Source organism: Carassius gibelio, chromosome B5, assembly GCF_023724105.1.
Source record: "Carassius gibelio isolate Cgi1373 ecotype wild population from Czech Republic chromosome B5, carGib1.2-hapl.c, whole genome shotgun sequence".
Classification (NCBI taxonomy): Eukaryota; Metazoa; Chordata; class Actinopteri; order Cypriniformes; family Cyprinidae; genus Carassius; species Carassius gibelio.
Window position 1 is genome coordinate 42,142,154 of NC_068400.1, and position 22,559 is coordinate 42,164,712.

General features: G+C 35.2%; 1 protein-coding gene across 1 annotated transcript in view; it reads right to left on the minus strand.

The window, feature by feature from the left end:
- The window catches only part of LOC127957012 (serine/arginine repetitive matrix protein 4-like), a 59,104-nt gene that overhangs the window by 10,898 nt on the left and 25,647 nt on the right, over positions 1-22,559 (minus strand). The window contains exons 2-7 of the mRNA XM_052555343.1: positions 10,539-10,679; positions 6,192-6,281; positions 4,936-5,010; positions 4,776-4,802; positions 4,329-4,379; positions 2,282-2,356 (exon numbers count right to left, since the gene is read on the minus strand). Coding sequence (XP_052411303.1) covers positions 2,282-2,356; positions 4,329-4,379; positions 4,776-4,802; positions 4,936-5,010; positions 6,192-6,281; positions 10,539-10,679 — 459 coding nt within the window. The remainder of the gene's footprint in view (positions 1-2,281; positions 2,357-4,328; positions 4,380-4,775; positions 4,803-4,935; positions 5,011-6,191; positions 6,282-10,538; positions 10,680-22,559) is intronic.

Below are 22,559 nucleotides of genomic sequence, written 5' to 3' on the forward strand. Positions count from 1 at the left end.
GCCACTGATAGACTGGACAACATAGCAGCTAACTTAAGTTTTAGACTCTTTATTCTATTCTGCTCTCTATTATATTCTATACTATTCTTACTAGAATTTTTTACACAATTAAATGTGATGTTATAATGCCACTGATAGACTGGACAGCATAGCAGCTGCTTTCAGTTTTAGACTTTCTGTTCTATTCTATTCTTCCTTGAACTTGTTTTAGATCATTAAATGTGATATTATAGACAGGACACTGATAGACAGGACAACACAGCAGTTGTCCTCAGATTTAGACTCTCTATTCTATTCTATTCTATTCTATTCTATTCTATTCTATTCTATTCTATTCTATTCTTACTTAAATTTGTTTAAATTCATTAAATTTGATGTTATAACGCCACTGATAGACTGGACAACATACCAACTAACTTCGGTTTTAGACTTTCTATTCTATTCTATTCTATTCTATTCTATTCTATTCTATTCTATTCTATTCTATTCTATTCTTACTTGAATATGTTTTAAATCATTAAATGTGATGTTATAATGCCACTGATAGACTGGACAACATAGCAGATGTCCTCAGTTTTAGACTATTCTATTCTATTCTATTCTATTCTTAAATTTGTTTTAAATCATTAAATGTGATGTTATAATGCCACTGATAGACTCAACAACATACCAGCTAACTTCAGTTTTACACTCTCTATTCTATTCTGCTCTATTCTGCTCCATTATATTCTATTCTATTCTAACTAGAATTTGTTTTACATCATTAAATGTGATGTTATAATGCCACTGATAGACTGGACAACATAGCAGCTGCCTTCAGTTTTAGTTTTAGACTCTCTATTCTATTCTATTCTATTCTATTCTATTCTATTCTATTCTATTCTATTTTATTCTATTCTATTCTATTCTTACTTAAATCTGTTTTAAATCATTAAATGTGATGTTTTGATGCCACTGATAGACAGGACAACATATCAGTTGTCCTCAGTTTAAGACACTCTATTCTATTCTATTCTTACTTAAATTTGTTTTAAATCATTAAATGTGATGTTATAATGCCACTGATAGACTGGACAACATAGCAGCTAACTTAAGTTTTAGACTATTCTATTCTGCTCTCTATTATATTCTATACTATTCTTACTAGAATTTTTTACACAATTAAATGTGATGTTATAATGCCACTGATAGACTGGACAGCATAGCAGCTGCTTTCAGTTTTAGACTTTCTGTTCTATTCTATTCTTCCTTGAACTTGTTTTAGATCATTAAATGTGATATTATAGACAGGACACTGATAGACAGGACAACACAGCAGTTGTCCTCAGATTTAGACTCTCTATTCTATTCTATTCTATTCTATTCTATTCTATTCTTACTTAAATTTGTTTAAATTCATTAAATTTGATGTTATAACGCCACTGATAGACTGGACAACATACCAACTAACTTCGGTTTTAGACTTTCTATTCTATTCTATTCTATTCTATTCTATTCTATTCTATTCTATTCTATTCTATTCTTACTTGAATATGTTTTAGATTGTTAAATGTGATGTTATAATGCCACTGATAGACTGGACAACAATCCAGATGTCCTCAGATTTAGACTCTCTATTCTATTCTATTCTTCTCTATTCTATTCTATTCTATTCTATTCTATTCTACTCTATTCTATTCTTACTTAAATTTGTTTTAAATCATTAAATGTGATGTTATAATGCCACTGATAGACTGGACAACATAGCAGATGTCCTCAGTTTTAGACTATTCTTTTCTATTCTATTCTATTCTTAAATTTGTTTTAAATCATTAAATGTGATGTTATAATGCCACTGATAGACTGGACAACATAGCAGATGTCCTCAGTTTTAGACTATTCTATTCTATTCTATTCTTAAATTTGTTTTAAATAATTAAACATGATGTTATAATGCCACTGATAGACTCAACAACATACCAGCTAACTTCAGTTTTACACTCTCTATTCTATTCTGCTCTATTCTGCTCCATTATATTCTATTATATTCTAACTAGAATTTGTTTTACATCATTAAATGTGATGTTATAATGACACTGATAGACTGGACAACATAGCAGCTGCCTTCAGTTTTAGTTTTAGACTCTCTATTCTATTCTATTCTATTCTATTCTATTCTATTCTATTCTATTCTAACTTGAATTTGTTTAAGATCATTAAATGTGATATTATAATGTCACTGATAGACAGGACAACGTAGCAGCTGCTTTTGTTTTAAACGGTCATAAGATCACCACTGTACCTGTTTTCCTTGCAGGAAGAACTCCTAATTTCAGCTTTCCGGCGCCGGTGTCTGCGATGAGAGTGGCTCCTTGCCCTGAAGGGTAACCAACAGAGACATGCATGCAGGGAATTAACTATCTTACCCGCATATTCTACTATTTCGTACTGGGAAAGCAACATCAAGACTCAAATTTACATTACATTCCCATTACACCTCTTATCTTATTATTGCAGTGATAGAGAGAGGAAAAGAGAGAGCAATCAGTGAGTGTAAGATTAATTAAAATGCCAACAGACAATAAAAAAACATGACACATGAATTCTCTAAAGTGATATAATTTAATGTAGCACACGTAAAACAGTGTTAATTGAGTCTGAAATTGAGACAGTTTAGTCGCACATTCAGTAGTTGAGTGCAGAATGACACGAGATTGCTGAGTGATTTCAATTAAAGTCTTAAATTGAATTCAGCTGCTCAACAAACTTTACATTATGAAAGAGCAGAACGTGTTTAATAGATTGATGTAAAATGATTACATATTAAACAGCAGCTTTTACAGCTAATATATTCGATTAAGAGATAAACATTAAGGTGTTGTTTTGAGTACTCTATTTTAAATATATATTTATATGGTCATCCTGAATTAATGTCATTACTTATTCTATGTTTTGAGGACAGAGATAAGGATCTTAATATGCAGCTTTCACAACTTTCTGGGTTATCTCTATTTTTATGTTAAAGTCAATCAAAGGGCTATTTTTTCTATCGGTCGGGTTACCAAATTTATCACCACCCTATATCTTAATTACAGGGTACCCACAGGGCCTTAAAAAGTCTTAAATTTAGTGCAATTAAATTAATTCCATATAAGACTTAGATACGGTAAATTGTATAAGAAATGTTTAATTATAATTTCAAGAGGTCTTACATTTGATACTGTAGACAAGAATTGCAATACAGCTTAATGTGATGAATAAACTTCAAAAGGCTCGGATTTCATTGAGTATAATGTGGTCTAAAAGTCAAAATGCGGTATGGGTCGTTTTATATCAATGAATCTCTGAGGAGTTTTGATGGCATTTCTTTCCGGCATTTATTTAATCTTTCTTATAATAGCTGATAAACCAGCATTTATGAGCATAAAACTGCATTGTGTGCTGGCATTTATTTATTATTTTTTTTATTGTGGAAACCACTATATTTCTGTAATTCCAAAAGTGCCACCTGCTGGCAGAGAATGAATGTGCATCATTGATAATTATACAGATCAGTGATTTGCATTGTCAGTAAGTCCATCTGCAATTTAAAATAGTGAAGGGCTACCAGAGATTCAGAAATTTAGCAAACCCCGATTTCTTAGTGTATAAGGATACTTTATGAAAAAAAAAAAAAAAACATTAATAAACATAATATTTTCTTCTGGGGTGGAATATGAATATCAGATGGAAAAAATCCATTCGTGCAGAAAAGATTCTCATGCCCTGACTATTTCCTAAATCATCCTCAGCATCAGAAAATCAAAAAATTTCACATAAATCAAGAAAACACATAAATGAATATAACTGAAAATGAATGAAATAAACAGTTTCCGTACATGTGCAATTCAGTTGCAAAGGACAAAGAATTTAGAGTCCTGGGTCGTAAAGCAAAACCACTTGAGATCCACTGATTTAACTCACTCGTTTTGAGCATCAGAAGCCCAGCGAGGCACTTCTTCTCTTGCTGTGTGTGCAGCAGACTAGCACCGTGAAATTGGTTCATGTTTCTGTCTCTGTGACTGCACTGGTCTCCTTCAGTTTGAGAGCCAGTAACAGCAGTCTCTGAGAGGAGCTGAGGTGCACTACAGTGTGGCTGTCAATGCATCGTAATCTAATCTAGAGTATGTGATTCTCCTGCATTAGAGCTCATGCAGGTGCCTTATTCTCTGGAATGCATTAAGCTTTTGACACTAAATGATAAACCACAGAGGAACTTGAATATAACTCAATGAACGGTCAGTGCTTGAATACATTCAACAGAAGTGCGAGCTAATGGATTTTAAATTATTAATTTTAAATTCACCAACCTCTTTTTATGCTTTTTGTCCTCCTTTCTTTTACTTCTGGGACTCGAGCCACTGTAAAATGGGAGAAAAACTATCGATTAGGTTTACATTAAAGATCCCACAGGAGAGAAAGCAAACAAATGAGATCTCTTTGCGGTTTCTGCTAGAAAACATTAAAATTAAATGGATTCTGTTTGTACAGATCCCTATAGTCTTACAGTATGTAAAATTATCTTAAAGAATTTTAGGAGAAACATCCTGATACTTAAATGATACATTATTTCAATCTCCTGAGCTATGAAAGAGGAACTCTGAGCAATAAAATCGTCCTCCGGGGAGCCATAAACTACTTAAGGGCACAATAATCACAATAATCATCAGGTATTATCTGTACTCTGTGAAAATCACTGTGCCCTTTATTCTAGGAACAAACACTAAAAACTAACATTAAATAAATATAAAATTTACCTGTGACGTCCCTTCCTTGAGGCAGACCTGGAGGCAGAGAGGAGCTGACTTTAAAGGCAGTCGTGACAAACACACACACACACACACACACACACGCACACACACACAAACACTCTAAGCAAACCTCTAAACATGATCTGATCTGAAAATCAATCACTACCTATGTCGCTTCCTTTTCTTTGAGCTCTTCTTTTTCTTCTTCTTCCTCACAGGTGATGGACTGCAGGAGGGAGATCTGGAAGATCAAATATGGTCACATGTAGCGAAAACACATATAGCATTCTGTTTTTATAGTAACGCCTAAGGGATTATTTAGCCCATATATGAAAATCTTGGAATGTGGCTTTTATATAATTGAATATACTTTAAAATAATTTTAAATATAATTCAAAAGATGAGTAAATTTTTGTTGTTGTTGTTGTTTCAAATAAATTATTTTCAAATAAAAACAATGTACACAACTTTAACGGATTACAACTGTTTTCAACATTTATAAAAAAAAAATTAAAAAAAATCCTGAAGGACCAAGTGGATAAGGCTGCCAGAATTTCAGCTTTGTCACCATAGGAATATAAATCACATTTTAATATGCATTAAAATAGAAAGCTATTAAAATTTTTAACAATATTATTTCACTGTATTTTTGATCAATTAAATAAGCTTTGGATAAATCCTCTTAACTGACACTCATGTTTTCCAACACGGACTTTATAGAGCACGATTCAAACTTAAATTTTTATAATTTATGACTGAAAACATTTTGTAACATGATATTGATGTGCCATTTACATGGTAATGCAGTGTCTGATTTTAAAATGGGCTTTAAAGGATGAATTTTGAGATTTTAAGTTTTCAGTTGATATATAATGTCTGATGATTTCTAAAATGTGATAGAGAAAAAGGCAACAAAGAAGTCTTTTTTTTTTTAAACAAGGTCAAAACTCCTGTTATGATGTAGATTTTTGAGGGTGCACTCTTGTTATAAATTAATCTATTACTTTTCCTATATAATTTTTAACAAAAAAAAACATTGGTAAAATATATATTTGGGATTCTTAGACCTTTCCAACGATATATAGTTTGACAAGATTAGATTAGATTTGATTGTAATATAGTGAAGTAGGTGTCCTGTATACTGGACAGGGTGACAGTTAAAGGGTTAAAATAATAGACCTAAACTTCTTAACAGTAATGATATATGATACAGTTACAGTAGCATGTGATAAGGAAGTAAATAATAAGGAATTGAAGACATATGCTTTGAAGATATACAGTATGTTTTGCTTTGGATATTGATTAAATACAGCATGAAATTGCTCTGTCTATCTGAACTGTATCACGTTGTCAGTTTTGTTGACTGCTATATAAAATATTATTGTTGTCATATGATTTCATTCTTTCTTTCTTTTGGCTGACCTGTGTCTCCTCCTCTTTCTCTGTGACTTCTTCTTCTTTTTCTTTGCTTTAGGCACCGGCCGAGGTGAAAGATCAGAATCAAAAGAGACACTGGAAAAGCAAAAACACAAGAGGGAACACATTTTTCACAATCTGTTTCTGCTATTTCATTTTATACAGTAGGTCATGCAAAGACAATTATTCAATAGTAGGAGCTTGATGAATGACCGGTCAACCACTCTAAGAGAAGGTCAGGGTTAAGTTAATCAAAATCTGATTCATTTCTAACCACTATAAAAGACAGAACATTTCTGAAATGGAAGAATCCAATGCTTTAGCAAAACAAGCTTATTGAAAAAAAAAAAGCATTGCTTTTTACACACTTTTCTTCCAAACCTAAGTGATACAGATGTTAACTAAGCAAATGCAAACCTCAAAATGCATTCGTTTACAAATCATGCACTATTGGAAAAAAGTGTTCTACTGTCATAACATAGTATTGTGCAAGGAATTGCATCTTTATTAATCAATAATTAGTGTTTTAGTGCCACTAGTGTTCATTTCAGCATCTAACTGCAGTGAATTTATGGGAGTTTTACAAAAATGTTGGTAGAGGCACATTTTTTTCAATCAACCTATATGCTGGCAATCCATTACCCAAAACTTCTAAATTCTTAAGAGCAGTAAAGGCTCTTGTTAAAATAGAGGTTAAATAGGAAGGACGCGTCAAAGGAGAAATAGAAATAGAAAGCTGCATGCCCGGACAGGTAGCTTTTAAAATCAAATTACTTTAAGCAGCAACACTTCTGCAACAACAAAGCAGAAGATCAGAGAGAACGGACGGCGAGTCCTGATTGAGCGGGACATGTGTGCCGTTTCAAAAGCACCGAGGTGTCACCTCAAAAGCATCTTTTAAAGGCAATAACATCGAGTGCACGGAAGGATTTGAAGCTTAACAGAGAGATGCCACACTGCATCTTCTACTGAGAGTCTCGATTCCTCGGGAAAGCAATTCAAGTGCAATCATCAACAGAGACATTTATATCACACGTTTGCAATGTTTACTAAAGCACGGGGCGCAACTGTTATTATTTTGATTGCAGCGATTGCACACCACTCTCATTCCATCAGGAACGGCAGAAGATTCAATCAAAGGTGGGCGTGAAACGCTTTACCCAAACCACCAATAATGCAGATTCAAACCCAAACTTACACACATTTTTCACGCTAATTGCAAAGGTTACATTTCCGACTCCCGAAACAAAGGGGATTTATCAAATACAAAAACCAGAATTCTGGAATGAGCAAACGCTATTCCCACTGCCCTTATCTTATTCAGCCACATCAAATAATGTCCTTCCATTTCTTTTAATCCTTTTGAAAAAAAAAATCCATTAGAAGCTCAAAAATCCCCAATCTGTAGCATTCAAACACTGATAAGGCCCATGAAACGGAAAAGCTGACCTCTATAATATTTTCAAAGGCAGATTTTCTGATACTGACCCTATTTATATCAAAGAGATTCATTTTAGCTTGTTATTTTTATCTTAAAAATGCTCTGTGACCGAAAGAGCTTGTCTCGCTAGAATTAGCAGTGGATTGAACACTGAAAATGTAATGCTTTTTCTTTTATGGAGGTATGTGTGCACTAAATAGCTCTTTATACTGTACACATACACATCAAAACATCACAATGACATGCATCTGACAGGCAGCTATGAACATATAAAGCGTGGGAGAAGGTATACAGGATATCCATGACAAATACACATGACTCGGTGCAGGTTACAGGAACGGTGGCAGCAGCAATGAGATTTCCTTCTCGCGGCACATCGCTACAGCAGGATAATGATATTTCATAGACACAGGGGAGAGCTGTCTGTGACAGTCGATGAATTACAGTCAGACTGCTTTGCCCAGCCAGTCAGTGATTCAATATGAGCACTGAGAGGAAACCATTTAGATGCATCAAAACACAGACGGAGAGCCAGTGATGTGCTCGCGGGGGATCGGGCTGCTGAAAGGTGGTTTGGTCTGATATAGGAATAGTTCATCCAGCCGTTGTTGCATAAGCAAGTCTGAAATGCATTAAAAGCTGATAAAAGCAAGTGGCATTTCTGCTAAATTAGGAACCTTTGTCTCACATTACACCGTCGACACAAAGGCACACACTCACTCACAAACACACAAACACTGCAATAGTTCAGGATTTGTGCGGTTAGTTTTTGGTCCTGCCCTTTTTCTGATAGAATAAATGAGATTTGGTTAGTTGCAAAATATAGAAAAGTAACTTAATCTACACTACAGTAATCACAGTAGATCACATCATTCAAATACACTATTCATTTTTTAGTCATTGTTTTGGTCCTGCTTTACATTAATTATATATATATATATATATATATATATATATATATATATATATATATATATACTGCTGTTGAGGTGGGATAAGCAATGTAAAAACATTTAGATTAATTTAAATGTAAGTACATAGTAGTTATGACCACTTAATATTATATTTTTTATATATATAAAATTTATAAAAATTTATAAAATTGTATTTGGGTTTTAATTTGCTATAGTTCAAACTGATTAAAAACCAAATACATATTTTAGTATTGTATTTTATTAATAAAGTTTGTTTTATTTCAAATAACAAAGTATAATAAATCACAATGGATAGAGTTATTTTTTTAACAATATTTGGCTCACTCACATATCAAACAGACTTATGGGTTGGGTGATGTTGGATGGGGGATCTGGTTAACAGGTTAAACATAAATTCGACCGATCTACTTTTTTTACCCATTTTGTTATAGTTATGGGTCTAATATCGTTTTCGTAAACTCTTTTGGTCATGATAATCTTGATATCATGATAGCCCTAGTTCCAATCAGCTCTGAAATCGACCACACAACCTTTTCTGCAACACTGTTTGATCCACTGCCTAATGTTTTTAATGCTATGCTTTTTATTCAGCTTGTTGGTTTTCTCTCCAGCTTTTAAAGTCTTTCCGTCAGTTTCAGTTGACCTTGAATGCGCACAGGTAACGAACACACCCCTAATGGCCACCATCACTTCAGCTGTCAGAAGGAACGGCGCGGAGAGGGTCGTCTTGTGAGTCAGACCGAACACTGACACACTCAGGAGAATAGACAAGGTTAGAGAGCTAAAAGGCTGTCAACATTGATAACTGACATTTTACTGAGGGTTTCAGCACTGTTTACATTGCCAGCACTGCTGTACGTACCTTTCTGCTTTGGCAAAAAAACACAAACATTACTCTCAAACCTAAAATACAGAGGCTTAAGCTTGTTGCCAATGAAATGAAAGGAAAAGTGTGCAAGCATAAGACAGCACAGAGAGCTTTTGACTACTGACACACTCCAAAGGATGTCAAACCTGCAATGCCAAAGCACTGTCAGAACTAATAAAAGACATTTTACTGTCTTTACTGACACTAAAATTGACACTACACAATAAGACTTTCCACATTTGAGATGTTTCTTTTATTTGCATAAGAAAACAACGGTTTATGTACAGCGGTTTAGGATTCTTCAGGTGTTGTGATGAAGGAAAGAAAGCTGTTTGTGGATTTCGGAGCTTTAGATTGATCTGACTTAATCGCTCTTTGATCTCGCATTGTTGCATGCTTGATTATAAAATCTCAATAAAAATAAAAACACCTTTGCATCTGCCGTTCTCTGGCAGAAAACACAGCATGAACTCTCCTAGAGATTAGCATGTTTAAGATAGCGTCCTCCCTGTTTTACATACTGATGCATTGCTTGTGCTCTGCGTTATCACCAACACTTTGAAGGTATCAGAGGAATTACGGCGTTAAGAATCAAATGCTGAATCGATTTCATTCACCAGCTGAGTTTGAATTTTGGTGGATGGGAAGTAAGAGGACCCCATAAAAGACACCCGTGTTAAAATTTCCAGCAACACCTGAGTGCTTACACTGTGGCGAGGAGATAAGAGTGTTTGTGCCTGCCTCGCTTTAAAGTTTGGGGTTTCTAATTCATGCTTATAGAGTGCGGATGTGGCTTCGAAGTGGATTCGGTGCTTCATATTTTCACGTGTTTGATCTTCTCTGGGGTCAGAAATGAAAATAAAATTCACATTTGAATAGATTTATCTATACAAAGGTTCTGTGGGTGAATTGTACATTTTTAAATGCACATGCTGTTTTCAAGTGCTTCAAAAGCAGCGGAGAGCAGCTATTTCACCTTCAGAGACTCTACAAATAGGTTCTTTTCTAGAACGGCGAATGCATTCTTTACATTGAAGTGTTCACTCCTAAGCACCGAGACATCTTTGATGAAGATGTGTGTATGAGGCACAGCTTTAGAAGATACAGACCTGCGAGCTCGACGGTGACTGTGCCGTTTACGTCCTCTGCGCTTCTCGTGTCCACTTTTCTCATGAGTTTTTGCAACTGCTTCTTTCGTTTTGGCTTTCTCCTCATCGTCTTTAGGTGCTAGGCTGACTGCTGTCTCCAATCTGGAAGAACAGAATGACATGAATTAGTCAACAGGTTGATAAATAATATGTGACAGGACCACAAAAGCAGTCTTAAATCGCTGGGGTATATTTGTAGCAATAGTCAAAAATACATTGTATGGGTCAAAATTATATTTTTTTCTTTTATGCCAATAATCATTAGGATATTAAGTAAAGATGATGTTTCATGAAGATATTTTGTGAATTTCCTGCTGTATATATATATATGGTTTAATAATATGCATTGCTAAGAACTTCAAGCTAAGACAACATTAAAGGCAATTTAATTTTATTTTATTTTATTTTATTTTATTTAATTTTATTTTATTTAATTTTATTTAATTTTATTTTATTTTATTTTATTTTATTTTATTTTATTTTATTTTATTTTTGCACCCTCAGATTCCAGATCATTAACCGCTATAGGTAAATAACAACAATAACATTGTGCAATAAGCGGTAAAGCACAACAAACAAGTACAAGACAATACATTAAAACAATATGGTAAGAGACATCAATTTTTGCACAGCTGGATGCAGATGAGACCAGAAGCTAGACCCATAGAGTTTACAAATGGCCGTGCCCATTTTTACGACAAAAAAAAAAAGTGGATAAATGCATTAATGTTTGAGGAAGCAGTTCTCTTCTGAGAGACATTGAGCATATTCATGTTTCTCTCCTAGACCTTCATAAATGCAGAGGTCATCTGCTCAGCATTCAAATGAGGTGTCAACAGAGAAGCCTTTATTTACACGCCTCAGTTGAACCGACATTTCTGAAATTATTTGTGCGTATCCCAAGGTTGTAAGGCGAATAGTTTGAAAACTCAAGACTCGCATGTGCATGTCTTTTTGTCCATGGGGGAGAGTAAAAAGAGTGATATGAGTATCCCTCATGATCTGATATTAAAATTTCACACTAAATTCACAGAAAAATATACTTTTCATGCTGTCTAATAACCAGTCAGGCTGTAAAATGTAACAATTTGTTATCATTTGGTTTGTGTTAGCTATATAGCATAGAACTTACTTACTTTTCTTTTAAATTCATAGGTGTTTCATGTGAAGTGTACATATTTTTCATATACATATTTCATATTTCGAAATCGTATCCGGTTGAGTCTTGTGCACAGATAGACCCTGGTGATTCATCAAAGACGTGACACTTGAGCCATTCTTTTCCTATAATTGCCAGGTTTTCTTACAAACAGTTTGGAAATAAATGCATAAATAAAACTGATTGCTAGAGCTGTGTAAGTAGGCCTGACTTGATCTCCGTGGCATAATTACAGATCCACCTCTGGAGTGTGAGAGAAGTGTGTGTTGCATGTGGCCCTGTGTGTTTGTACATGAGTTTGTGAGTCTGAGTGCCTGCATGGTGTGTGTGTGTCTGATTGTAATGAGAAGTTAATCAGTCTTGCAGATTAAATGCTGATTGCCTCTCTCTCTCAGCAGCAGGAGGAGGCCTGCCCTCTGCCACCTCTGGATAAGAGAGGGCAAAGCACAATCACATTATTAATGTCAACCTTCCGGCATCGCAGCCTTACACGGCCCTCCAGTGCGCCAGGACGTGATTGGAAAATACAATAGGGGAGAGGATTACAGACGGTGAAACACTGAAAACATGTTGGTGTGAGGGCAGCTGAATGACCCAGACATCAAAGTTCAAGGGAAAATCTGTCATTTAGAATTAATATTTGATTTGATTTATTTTTCTTTTTTATGGATTATTGCCAGAAGCAATGGTTTATATTCATAATGCATGGAATGAACATGCAGATTTTCACATTTCAAGATGTTAAGGATTAGAGATGCGTGGACTGCTTGTGGATTAGTTTGGACTCTCATTCTGACGGCACCCATTCACTGCAGAGTGGTATAGCAAGTGATGCAATACTCCATTTCTCCAAATATTTTGAAAATGAAAAAAAAAATACATTTTTATTTTTGGGTGAACCATTACGTTAAAATAATTTCTAAGACGTTCCTAAATGCAATTCTTGAAAAAAATCTAAATTACAAAAATGCAGAGATTTTTGACATTAGATGAATCTAAAGAAACAAGAATGGAACATCCATAGAAAATGCATGGGAAAAACAAAACATTCTTAACTTTAACCTTAAGTTAGAAAACACAGTTAAGCAGATTTTTATTTTTAAGGATGTTTTGTGAATTTGGCATCTGGTGACCAAAAAGAAGAAACCAACTCTAGCTCAGGAGGTTAGCGATCATTACATCCTTCCGCTGTAATAGATTATTTCTCCTCATTTTCCACAGACTTCTTTAAACCCAGACTCTTTCTTACTGGCCGTCAGCTAGAGATGAGAGCTTTAAATGAAATTGATTTCCCCATCACTGAATGACTTTTCTCTGATCGGCTTCAGAATTTATGGAAGATCTTCTCCATATTATATCTGTCTCAAAGACACGCATACACACGCGCACTTGCTTCGGTTTGGGTTTGCTAACTTTCAAAGCTGTCTTGAGTGCTTGTAATCCATTACTTTGGAAAGTACAGACCATTTGAAGGGTCTAAATGGAACTATTCAAAGTTCACAGCAGGGAAAAGCTTTTTAGCAAATAATAAGCTGCAGATTTTAGCTGCTGAACATTTACCGTAGAATTGTTCAGACACGTCAGCCTTTCTGTTTGTTAGCAGCTAGGGAATGGAGACTTCTTTGGTTTAGCTTGATTACCAAAATAACTAGCATTGGGGAAATATGTTTTCATACGTACATTTTCAGGTTACAATGTTGCTTTTTGGTTCAAATGAAAAGAGCACACAAAACATATATGAGTTGTTATAATTTATAATGTTTGCTGTATATTACAGATACAAACACTCTTTGACAATCCAAGCTTTTTTATGTATCAATCATGCCAATCAAATTACAGTAAGCAGTATAAGAAATTATTTGTGAACCTGGAGCACAAAATCAGTCTTAAGTCACTGGAGTATATTTGTAGCAATAGCCGAAAAAACACTGTATGGGTCAAAATTATAGATTTTTCTTTTATGCCAAAAATCATAAGGATATTAAGTAAAGATCATGTTCCATGAAGATATTTTGTAAATTTCCTACCGTAAATATATCAAACCTTGCATCTCGGCCAAATATTGTCCTCCTAACAAACCATACATCATTTGAAAGCTTATTAGACTTTCTGTTGAATAAAGCTGTACAGTTTGCAGTATTTATCGTGTTTGTAGCACAAACATTGTGGGATGAAAAAAATCTAGTATAGATAACTAAAGTAGAAAAAAACTAAAGTATAGACTTGAAAACGAACTTTGCACACTTTGGATTTCAAGCAAAAACTGTTGACTGCTGCATAGCACTTTCAAGGACAGATGATCAGGCATGTGAAATATCACATCACGTTTTTTTATTAATTCATTGTTTTCAATAATTTATCTTTAGCAGTTTTCATTTTTCTAACACTAAAACTGCAGATTAAACAAATGCTCAAATTTTAAGTATTAAAAACGTACGTAAGAAATCACCAATTAAAAAAAAAAATGTGTTTGACAACTACAACTATAAAAACACATTGTTCATATTAATAAACAGGTAAGGCACAAGACAATATTAATTGGCAAGCAGGGCCTATAAAGTGTTGAAAATGTCCTATGCATGGAGTGCTGCTTGTGCTGTTATGTGGGTCTCACTCGGTGGCAGTCTAATGGCAGCTCTCCAGGTTGTGTTGATGTGTTTCTGTTGTTGTGAATGAGTCACGGCTCCTAGCTTGGGTCTCCTCACTGCCACTGTCATAAGACACTGATACCGGTGTGATGGGAGAGAAAAGCAGGGGGTGTAAGGGAAGAGAAAGGAGCGTGATCCAGAAGGAGAAGGCAGATGGCTCAGGACGCACACAAACACACAAAAAGGTGGGCGGGAGAAATATCTCTTCTTTGCAAAGATGACAGAACACAGGGCTGCTTCAGAAGTTCGAAGACATGAACACACACACATGCGCACACACACACACACACACACACACACACAAACACACACACACATACACACACATTACACATAGAGCAATCAGACTTCAAGCTAATGCCTCAATTAAACCATGTGATATTTCAAATGGGTTGAAAGAGGTGGCGTTGACCTGAAATAACCTGATCAACTGGAAAAATCAAGCATGTAAACACTTGAATCCAACTATTTTCTGAGTTGACTCAAAAATGTCTTCATGTTTCTATAATGTAGAATCTAATGCAGCCCTTTGGGAAAGATCCTAAAAAGCATAAACACTCAGTGTTGGGGAAGCTGCTTTGAAACTGTAGTTTTACCAGCTACAAGCTACTCGTAAATTAAAGTAGTTACGCTACAGTCAAGCTACCCTTCTGAAAAGTAGCTACTAACTGTGAATGGAGTAGCTTTAGGATGTCAGTCAACAGCTGTGCATGTGAATACTGCTTTGTGTGCAATCCTGCCACAACCATCCTTTGTCAAATGATACTACTATATCACAATTTTATTTTCTGTTCGATTAGTGTTTATTACAAATCTGTGGGGGGACAGGTTAAGTAATTGTAAAATATACATTTGATATAGAGTGAAATAAAGCAGGAAAGTTAATCAGTTTAAAAAGGCTATTATTCACCTCCTGTACATGCTTTAAGTCTTCGACGTAGACTGCATTTTAATCTTTGTTATGCATAAAGTGCAGTTGAAATATCCACTCTTGTGCATCCTTTGCAAAATCATCAGACGATCTCATGTTGGTGGACATACTGTAAAACCATAGGATGCATGATACTATATAAATCAGATGGCAATAATGAACAAATTTAGTGTGTGATCTAGTCAGAAGAAAACACTGCGCTGTTTCAATGCATTACAGGCTCGTGACTCGTCAGAAATTAAAACGAAATGTAGCTTAGAAATGTCCCGCAACATCGCTACTTGCTGGAAAAAAGTAGTTAGCCACTGGGAAGGCTACACTGTTTTAATTTATTTGAGTGGCTCAATACAGCAACCAATGTTGTGAGATTGGGATGGGAAAACAGTCATTGTTTTTGAAATTCTGTCAGGTGACAGAAACTTCAGCTTTAATTACCACTCAGGAAATACACGGCTGTCCTTCAGTATATAGCACCAATTAGAATGGTTATGCAATGAAATTTAGAAAAGCATCCTGAGATGACAGCAAAACAGAGAATAATGAACACATTTTATTAACCCTTGTGCATTGTTCTATTTATTCTCAATTTTTTTTGCATAAATCTGTTAATCAACTCTCTCTCTCTCTCTCTCTCTCACACACACACACACACACACACACACACACACACACACAATCATTTGCTGTTATACTCCATATAAAAGCCAGAAACTAAGCCTTTTTTTGTTTTGCACGGGCCTATCTAAAGGGTTAACAGTCCCACCTAGTGATCAACTGTAAAAATAAAAAATTTTACCTCTTCTCAAAGGGGAAAACCTCAAACAATCAAGAATGCATGATTATATGGTGTCATGGCTTTGCAATCAAAAAATGTCGTTATAATGGAAGTCAATGGGGCAAAAACAACCACCAACAACAAATGAGGGAGAAAAAATTAAAATCTAATGCTGCACAAAAACTAACAATGCAACAAAGCCAATCTTGTTACTAATCTTTGACATGCCCAAGACTATGATAAAAGGTAAAAAAAAAAAAAAAAAAAAATACATTCCACAATCACTTTTAAATTGAAAATATGTAATTTTGTGTGTTTTTTTTTTTATAATTTATGAACTTGGTAATTAAAGAGTTAAAATCTTGGATTTTTTTTTTTACATTTGGTAGTTTTGATCAGGACTGAGGTTGATTAATAGATTTATCTATCAGCAGTTTAATTTAGTGGATGTTTTCATCCATGAACATAACGAAAGGGTAGTGAATTTGCCCAGAGTGTACCGTTGAGTTTCTGAAACATTTCAAAGCATTTTCTTAAAATATGGGTCAAAATAAGATTTGTCACGAAAAATAATTCCATTAGCTCAAACACAGAGAAAGTTGAGGCCAAAATAAGTCTCAACTTTTCCCCTAGTGGACGAAAACGTCCCTAACAACACATAAGGGTTAAACATAACCCTTAACCTTTTTATCATAATCTAGTTTGCCTGGATGCACACACAGTTTATGTATGTGAAAGAATATAATTTAAATAATCTCTCGAGTTCTGAACAAATTGCTCATTGTTTCACTTTTCATTATATTGCTCTTAAATCCTAAGGACACTCTGATTCATCAGGGGAAGAAGTATTATTTGAGAGTGCTGCTAGTTACCATGGCAGCCAAATATGAACATGTTTCATGCTAGCTAACGCATGACCCATGATTACATGCTTTAACACTTAGACTAATTAGTGCCATTAACACTCAACAAGAAGACCTGTCAGAGACTGCGACAGAAAAGTAAAACATTATTATTCACATGGATACAGACGGAGGATTCTTTTTTAGATCATTTTGACACACACACACAAAAAAAAAAGAAGTTTCAGAGCTATGTTTTAGTACTACTAAAAACCTTCAATACTAGTCACTGGGCTCTGGGTCTGCAAAAGGACAACAGACATAAAACGAGACACCGTCCTCCCGCTGCGGACACATCTGATATACGAGGTCCATCATGCAGTTCACTGAGGCTATCCAGTTCTATTAGGCCTGTCATATCCACAGACAAACAACTGATAATCGCTTTCATGAAAAAGGCGGGCGGCAGATCATTTTGAGAGAGAGACATGATTGAGCATGTTAATTAAGGGTGGATACAGATTAACTGACTCCAGAGCTCCATCTATCAAAATGGAAAGCGATTATATTGTTTGTGTAACATTCGGGATAAAAGACAACCTCTTTTCATCGTGATATTGATACTAATGATGGGTATGCTTAGACAGGACATGGCAATTAAACTTGTTTAGGCAAATGGACATGTCTATCAGAATCAAGACTTGATATTAAACATTTTAAAATTGACAGAAATTAGAAGATCCTCTGCATGAAATATAATCTGACCAATGACCAGAAAGCTAAGCACACTGTATTATCTTAAAAAAATATATCCTCTCTAAACCCCTCTATAGCTGACAGCAAGCTAAATCTGTTTACCACTTAACGCTAAAATTATATGGGCATACAAACTTGTGAAACTATATATAAAAAAGAAAACATCACCAGCTGCTAAAGAGACACACAGAGCAAGAGACACATGCGTTTTTTTAAAGCACTGTGCATTATAACCAATCACATACGATTCTGTTGAGTTTATGAATGCAAGGACCAATCAGAGGCGTTCAGATGAGTCACAGCTTTTGTCACTGTGCATTAAATCTCTGTTCATTAATTCTCTCATCAGAAACAAGAAAAGTGAAGATCTAAAAATGTAAGGAAGACATTCATTTCACAGTGTAAACAGCTTATTATGGGAGTTTTTCAGAGTGCTTGAACTTACTGGACTGAAGTGAAAATTTTCTTCGATAATGTGTTGGCAATGAAAGTGTTACATGCTAATGAGTAATTCACAATGTTTGTATTAAATTCACATTAAATGCAAAGTCAGCCGTATTAAAAATATTTTGTAGTATGACACCCGTATCTGGTACTTAAAGGGTTAGTTGAACCCAAAAATGAAAATAAGGCCTTAAATGACTCACCCTGAAGTCATCCTACAGGTGTTTATGACTTTCTTCTTTCAGACTAATCCAGCTGGAGTTATTTTCAAAATGGTCTTTGATCTTTCAAGCTGTTTGATGTCACTCAGTGAGTGTTACACTGCATCAGTCCATGAGAAGTTTAATAAAAAGCACATCCATAAAAATAAAAAAAAGTCTCACATGGCTCTGGAGTGGTGAACAAAAGCTTTCTGTAGTGAATCGATGTGTTTTTGTAAGAAAATATCCATATTCAAAATGTAAGAATCACTTAATTAGCTTGCACTCACAGTTGTGAGAAGCAGCTCCCGGGGAATGACGTATGAGGTCAGCTAATTTTCATTTTTTTTGGGTGAACTAACCCTTAAAGTTAAGTTAATAGATTGCTACTTTGCCCATCGCCCATTATAGATCAACTAACATTATCTATAAAGGTGCAAATACTTACACATATTTGAGGATCAAGATATTTCATGATATATTTTGTGAATATTTTGAATAAAAGAAAATATTATATTTATAAAAAACTTGCTGAATAAAACAATAGACACCATTATAAAATGTGTAATGGTTTTACTGGTAATAATGGCACTTGTATTGGTTTTTAATGGAAACTGTAATGGACCCTGTTGGTCTTTACTGGTAATTGATTCGTCTTCTATTGGTGGCTTTTTAAAACCACTAAATCCTACTGGAATATGTCCCAAAAGGGAATACAGGAAACCATTTTTGATGGTTTTAATGGTTAAAAGTTGATGGTTTGTAATGGTTATTTATAGTGGAAAAATTACAATTTTCTGTGATGGTTTTTATTGTTTTGCTTAGCTTTTTCCAGTAGGGACATAAGCCTATATCAGGTTTACAGTGGTACTGTTGCTGCTGTGTGTCACATGACACGGATGAGAGAGACCCCCCCCACCTTCACTTGTGCCCCCTCAAAAATAATGAGTGCATGATGTCCCTTACACTACAATACAAAATTATTTGTCAAATACATGAAACATGACGAAACATTCATTTTTAGTTAGAATTGTTATAGATTACTTCTAGAGACCGCACTGATACATGACATGGTGAAAAATGACTGAATGGATAATAATTAAAGTAGGTAAAGATGTACCCCCCAACTCTCCCCCACTCCACTTAACATCTACTCAGTGTAAGGCTGAGCTGTCGCTTCTTATTTGACAATAATACCAGCTTAAATTTCTGCAACATGAGGCCTGCTGCCTCCACTGAGAAAATAACCTGTGTGGCATCATGGGAGAAAGACAATCACAGCACCAGACCTCATTATCTCCCACAGACAATGTCCTCGCTAAATCCCAAACGAGCCAGGGAAGGTAATTGATTTGTAGAGACACTTTTAGAGCGAAGGGGAAAAGGAAAGCGAGTGAGGCAAATAGGGTGGGGGCAGCCAGAAAGAAGAAAATCCACAAACAGCTGAAGCGAATGGAGAATTGGCTGCCCTATTTCCAACTCTGCATGAAGGCTCCGCTGAGCGATACAAGTGGACATGAAGGATTTAAGAACAATCAGACTGATTTAGCAGCTTATTCCAGCCCTCCCATCTCTCCCACATTTGTTCTGCTCAGCGGGAGGTACTCAGGAACGACATAACACCAGAAAGTTACAACCTCGCAGGATTTCTTACTTCGGCTACAGGGTATTTTTTTCACACAGTCTGATGTGATGCTTCTGTAGAACAGATGTAGAGTTAGGTATGACGGCGAACAGAAGGGTTGGCAGATGGAATGATAAAAAGGAACGATTTCAGAATAATTTTCTTGTTTATATAATAAGCAACCAGAAAATCCTTCACCAACCAAACAGATGCAATGTAATATTTCTAACCTTCCGTGCAAAATACAGCCGGCACACGTAGTGAGGAAAGTCATTCGGAAGACAAGTGAAGTTAGTTTATTCAATTATTGCTACCTGATGATAAAACGGAGCCACATAATGGTTTGATTAATTTCCTTATCACACCAGGCACAAAGAGTAATTATGGCCCGGTCCACTACTCTACGAGCCACCAATCAATCAATTTAAGCACTCTTCACTCCCTACCGTCCCCTCTGCTCAAACAAAACAAATTACCCCTCTCTCTCGCTCTCTCAGTCTCTGGAAGACTTTTGCCCCGGGCCGTGGAAATAATGCCAGGCAAACTCTAGATTTTCACACACACACGCACACACTCAGGCCAAAGTCTCTATACAACAGCCAAACAATTATTCTGCGGAGACGCAGTGTGAGAAAAAGAGCACTGTTCACAATGAGCAATCAACAGCTTGCCTCTTCAACTTCACCGAGAGCAATGGTGGGGAAAACATGTTGAAGCATATGTAAATGACTTAACAGATGCGTTTGGAGCGTGCCTTCATAGTTTCCATATTTTCTCTTGCCTGATCGGCTTCATTTATCCATATATGTCCTTAACTGAGAGGCTTATCTGAGGTCATCAAATATAACCGGGGAACTCCTCACAGTTCAAAGAAAACCCCACTGTTGTGTCAATTAAAGTAAGGTGTATTTATCATAAGATATATTTATGAATGTCTCACATGAGAAGGCACACATTCTGCATTTGATGTCTCTATCAAACACTGTAATAGAAAATATTACAACACTCTCAGAATAGAAATGGTTTTAGGAATAGCCAAGAGAGAGTGAAACAAGACATTTATGTCATACATACTGCATACCTAATCTAGCATTTAACACAATAGTGATAAACATGTTATACATGATATGATATCAATATCTGAGGAAGGTTGTATAAATGAGCACCTTACTGTCTGGACACCTTTGGCTCTGCTCTATATCACTGCTGCCATGTTTCACAGCCCTCGGGACACAAACCTACACCAATCTCCACCCCATTTCCACATTCCCACTGACACTCTTCAAATTCCATTACCTTTACAGCCTCCCATGCATTACAAGCCAATTTATTTCATTTCATTAACTTCTATCAAAAACCTTTCATGATTGCTGGGAGACAGAAAGAGGAGAATGCATTGTTGGACAATTTGTTTCATCTCCGGGATGAAAATAAAGACGCTAATGGAAGGTATTTTTTTCTTATTACCTAAGGCAAAGCAATATGTCGCAGGTTTGTTTAGGAGTATTATTGCCAGTATAACGAAGAGTGAATATCAAAAAAAAAAAAAAAAAAAAGACAAACCATCTGGGTCATATATTACGCCAACCAACAATAAAAAAAATAAAATAAGCAAAAAAATTAAATAAAATAAATACATAAAAAAATAAATAAAAAATAAAATTAAAGATAATATATATATATATATATATATATATATATATATATATATATATATATATATATATATATATATATAAAGATGTAATATATATTGAATTATTGTAATTTACAAAAAAAATATAAAATAAAAAGTACTGTTCCATAGTGCCAAAAAATACTAGTTTATTTGTTTATTTATTTTTAATTATTATTATATTATTATTTCAATAGCAAAGCAATACTCTCTCTCTCTCTCTCTCTCTCTCTCTCTCTCTCTCTCTCTCTCTCTCTCTCTCTCTCTCTCTATATATATATATATAAAATGGTAAAATATATTAAACCTGTTAAAGATATTAAATAATAAACACAATAATTATTATTAGTAGTATTTAAAATAGGATATGTGAGAGATTTACCCCTTTAAACTTGCAGTGCTCCAGTGCACTGAGTGAGAGAATTTTAATGCCTCTCTAAGGTCATATTTAACAATGCTAATCTCACCCTCATCAAGAACAGATATGCTTTCATTTGTTAACAAGCAAAGAATGTGTATTAGATCACAATCACTCACAGAGCCCATCAGCTAGTCAGCAAATTACTCTGCAAAATGAAATTCAAGAAAATGAGGCATTCTTTGTGGTGCAATGATGGAGGCGAAATATTTCAGCACTTAGAATTTCGTGATAAGCCCAATCTCTACAACACTCTTCCTGTCTGCCTCCTGGGGAAAGAGAAGACGCAGTACACAGCTAATAGACAAAGAGACTAAGGGGTCCAATCAGTGGGCACACAGTAGCTAATTACAGTGAAAGGGATGCGAGGAGGACGTAAGAACAAGTGTCAGCTGGGGTTGTTGATTGGAGTGTGGCATTTCAGAGGGAGCAAAGGATCCACCATTAACACATCAGGCATGGATCACTGCAACAGATTTAGCTTCTTAGCACAGAGAAACTCCATTGAGC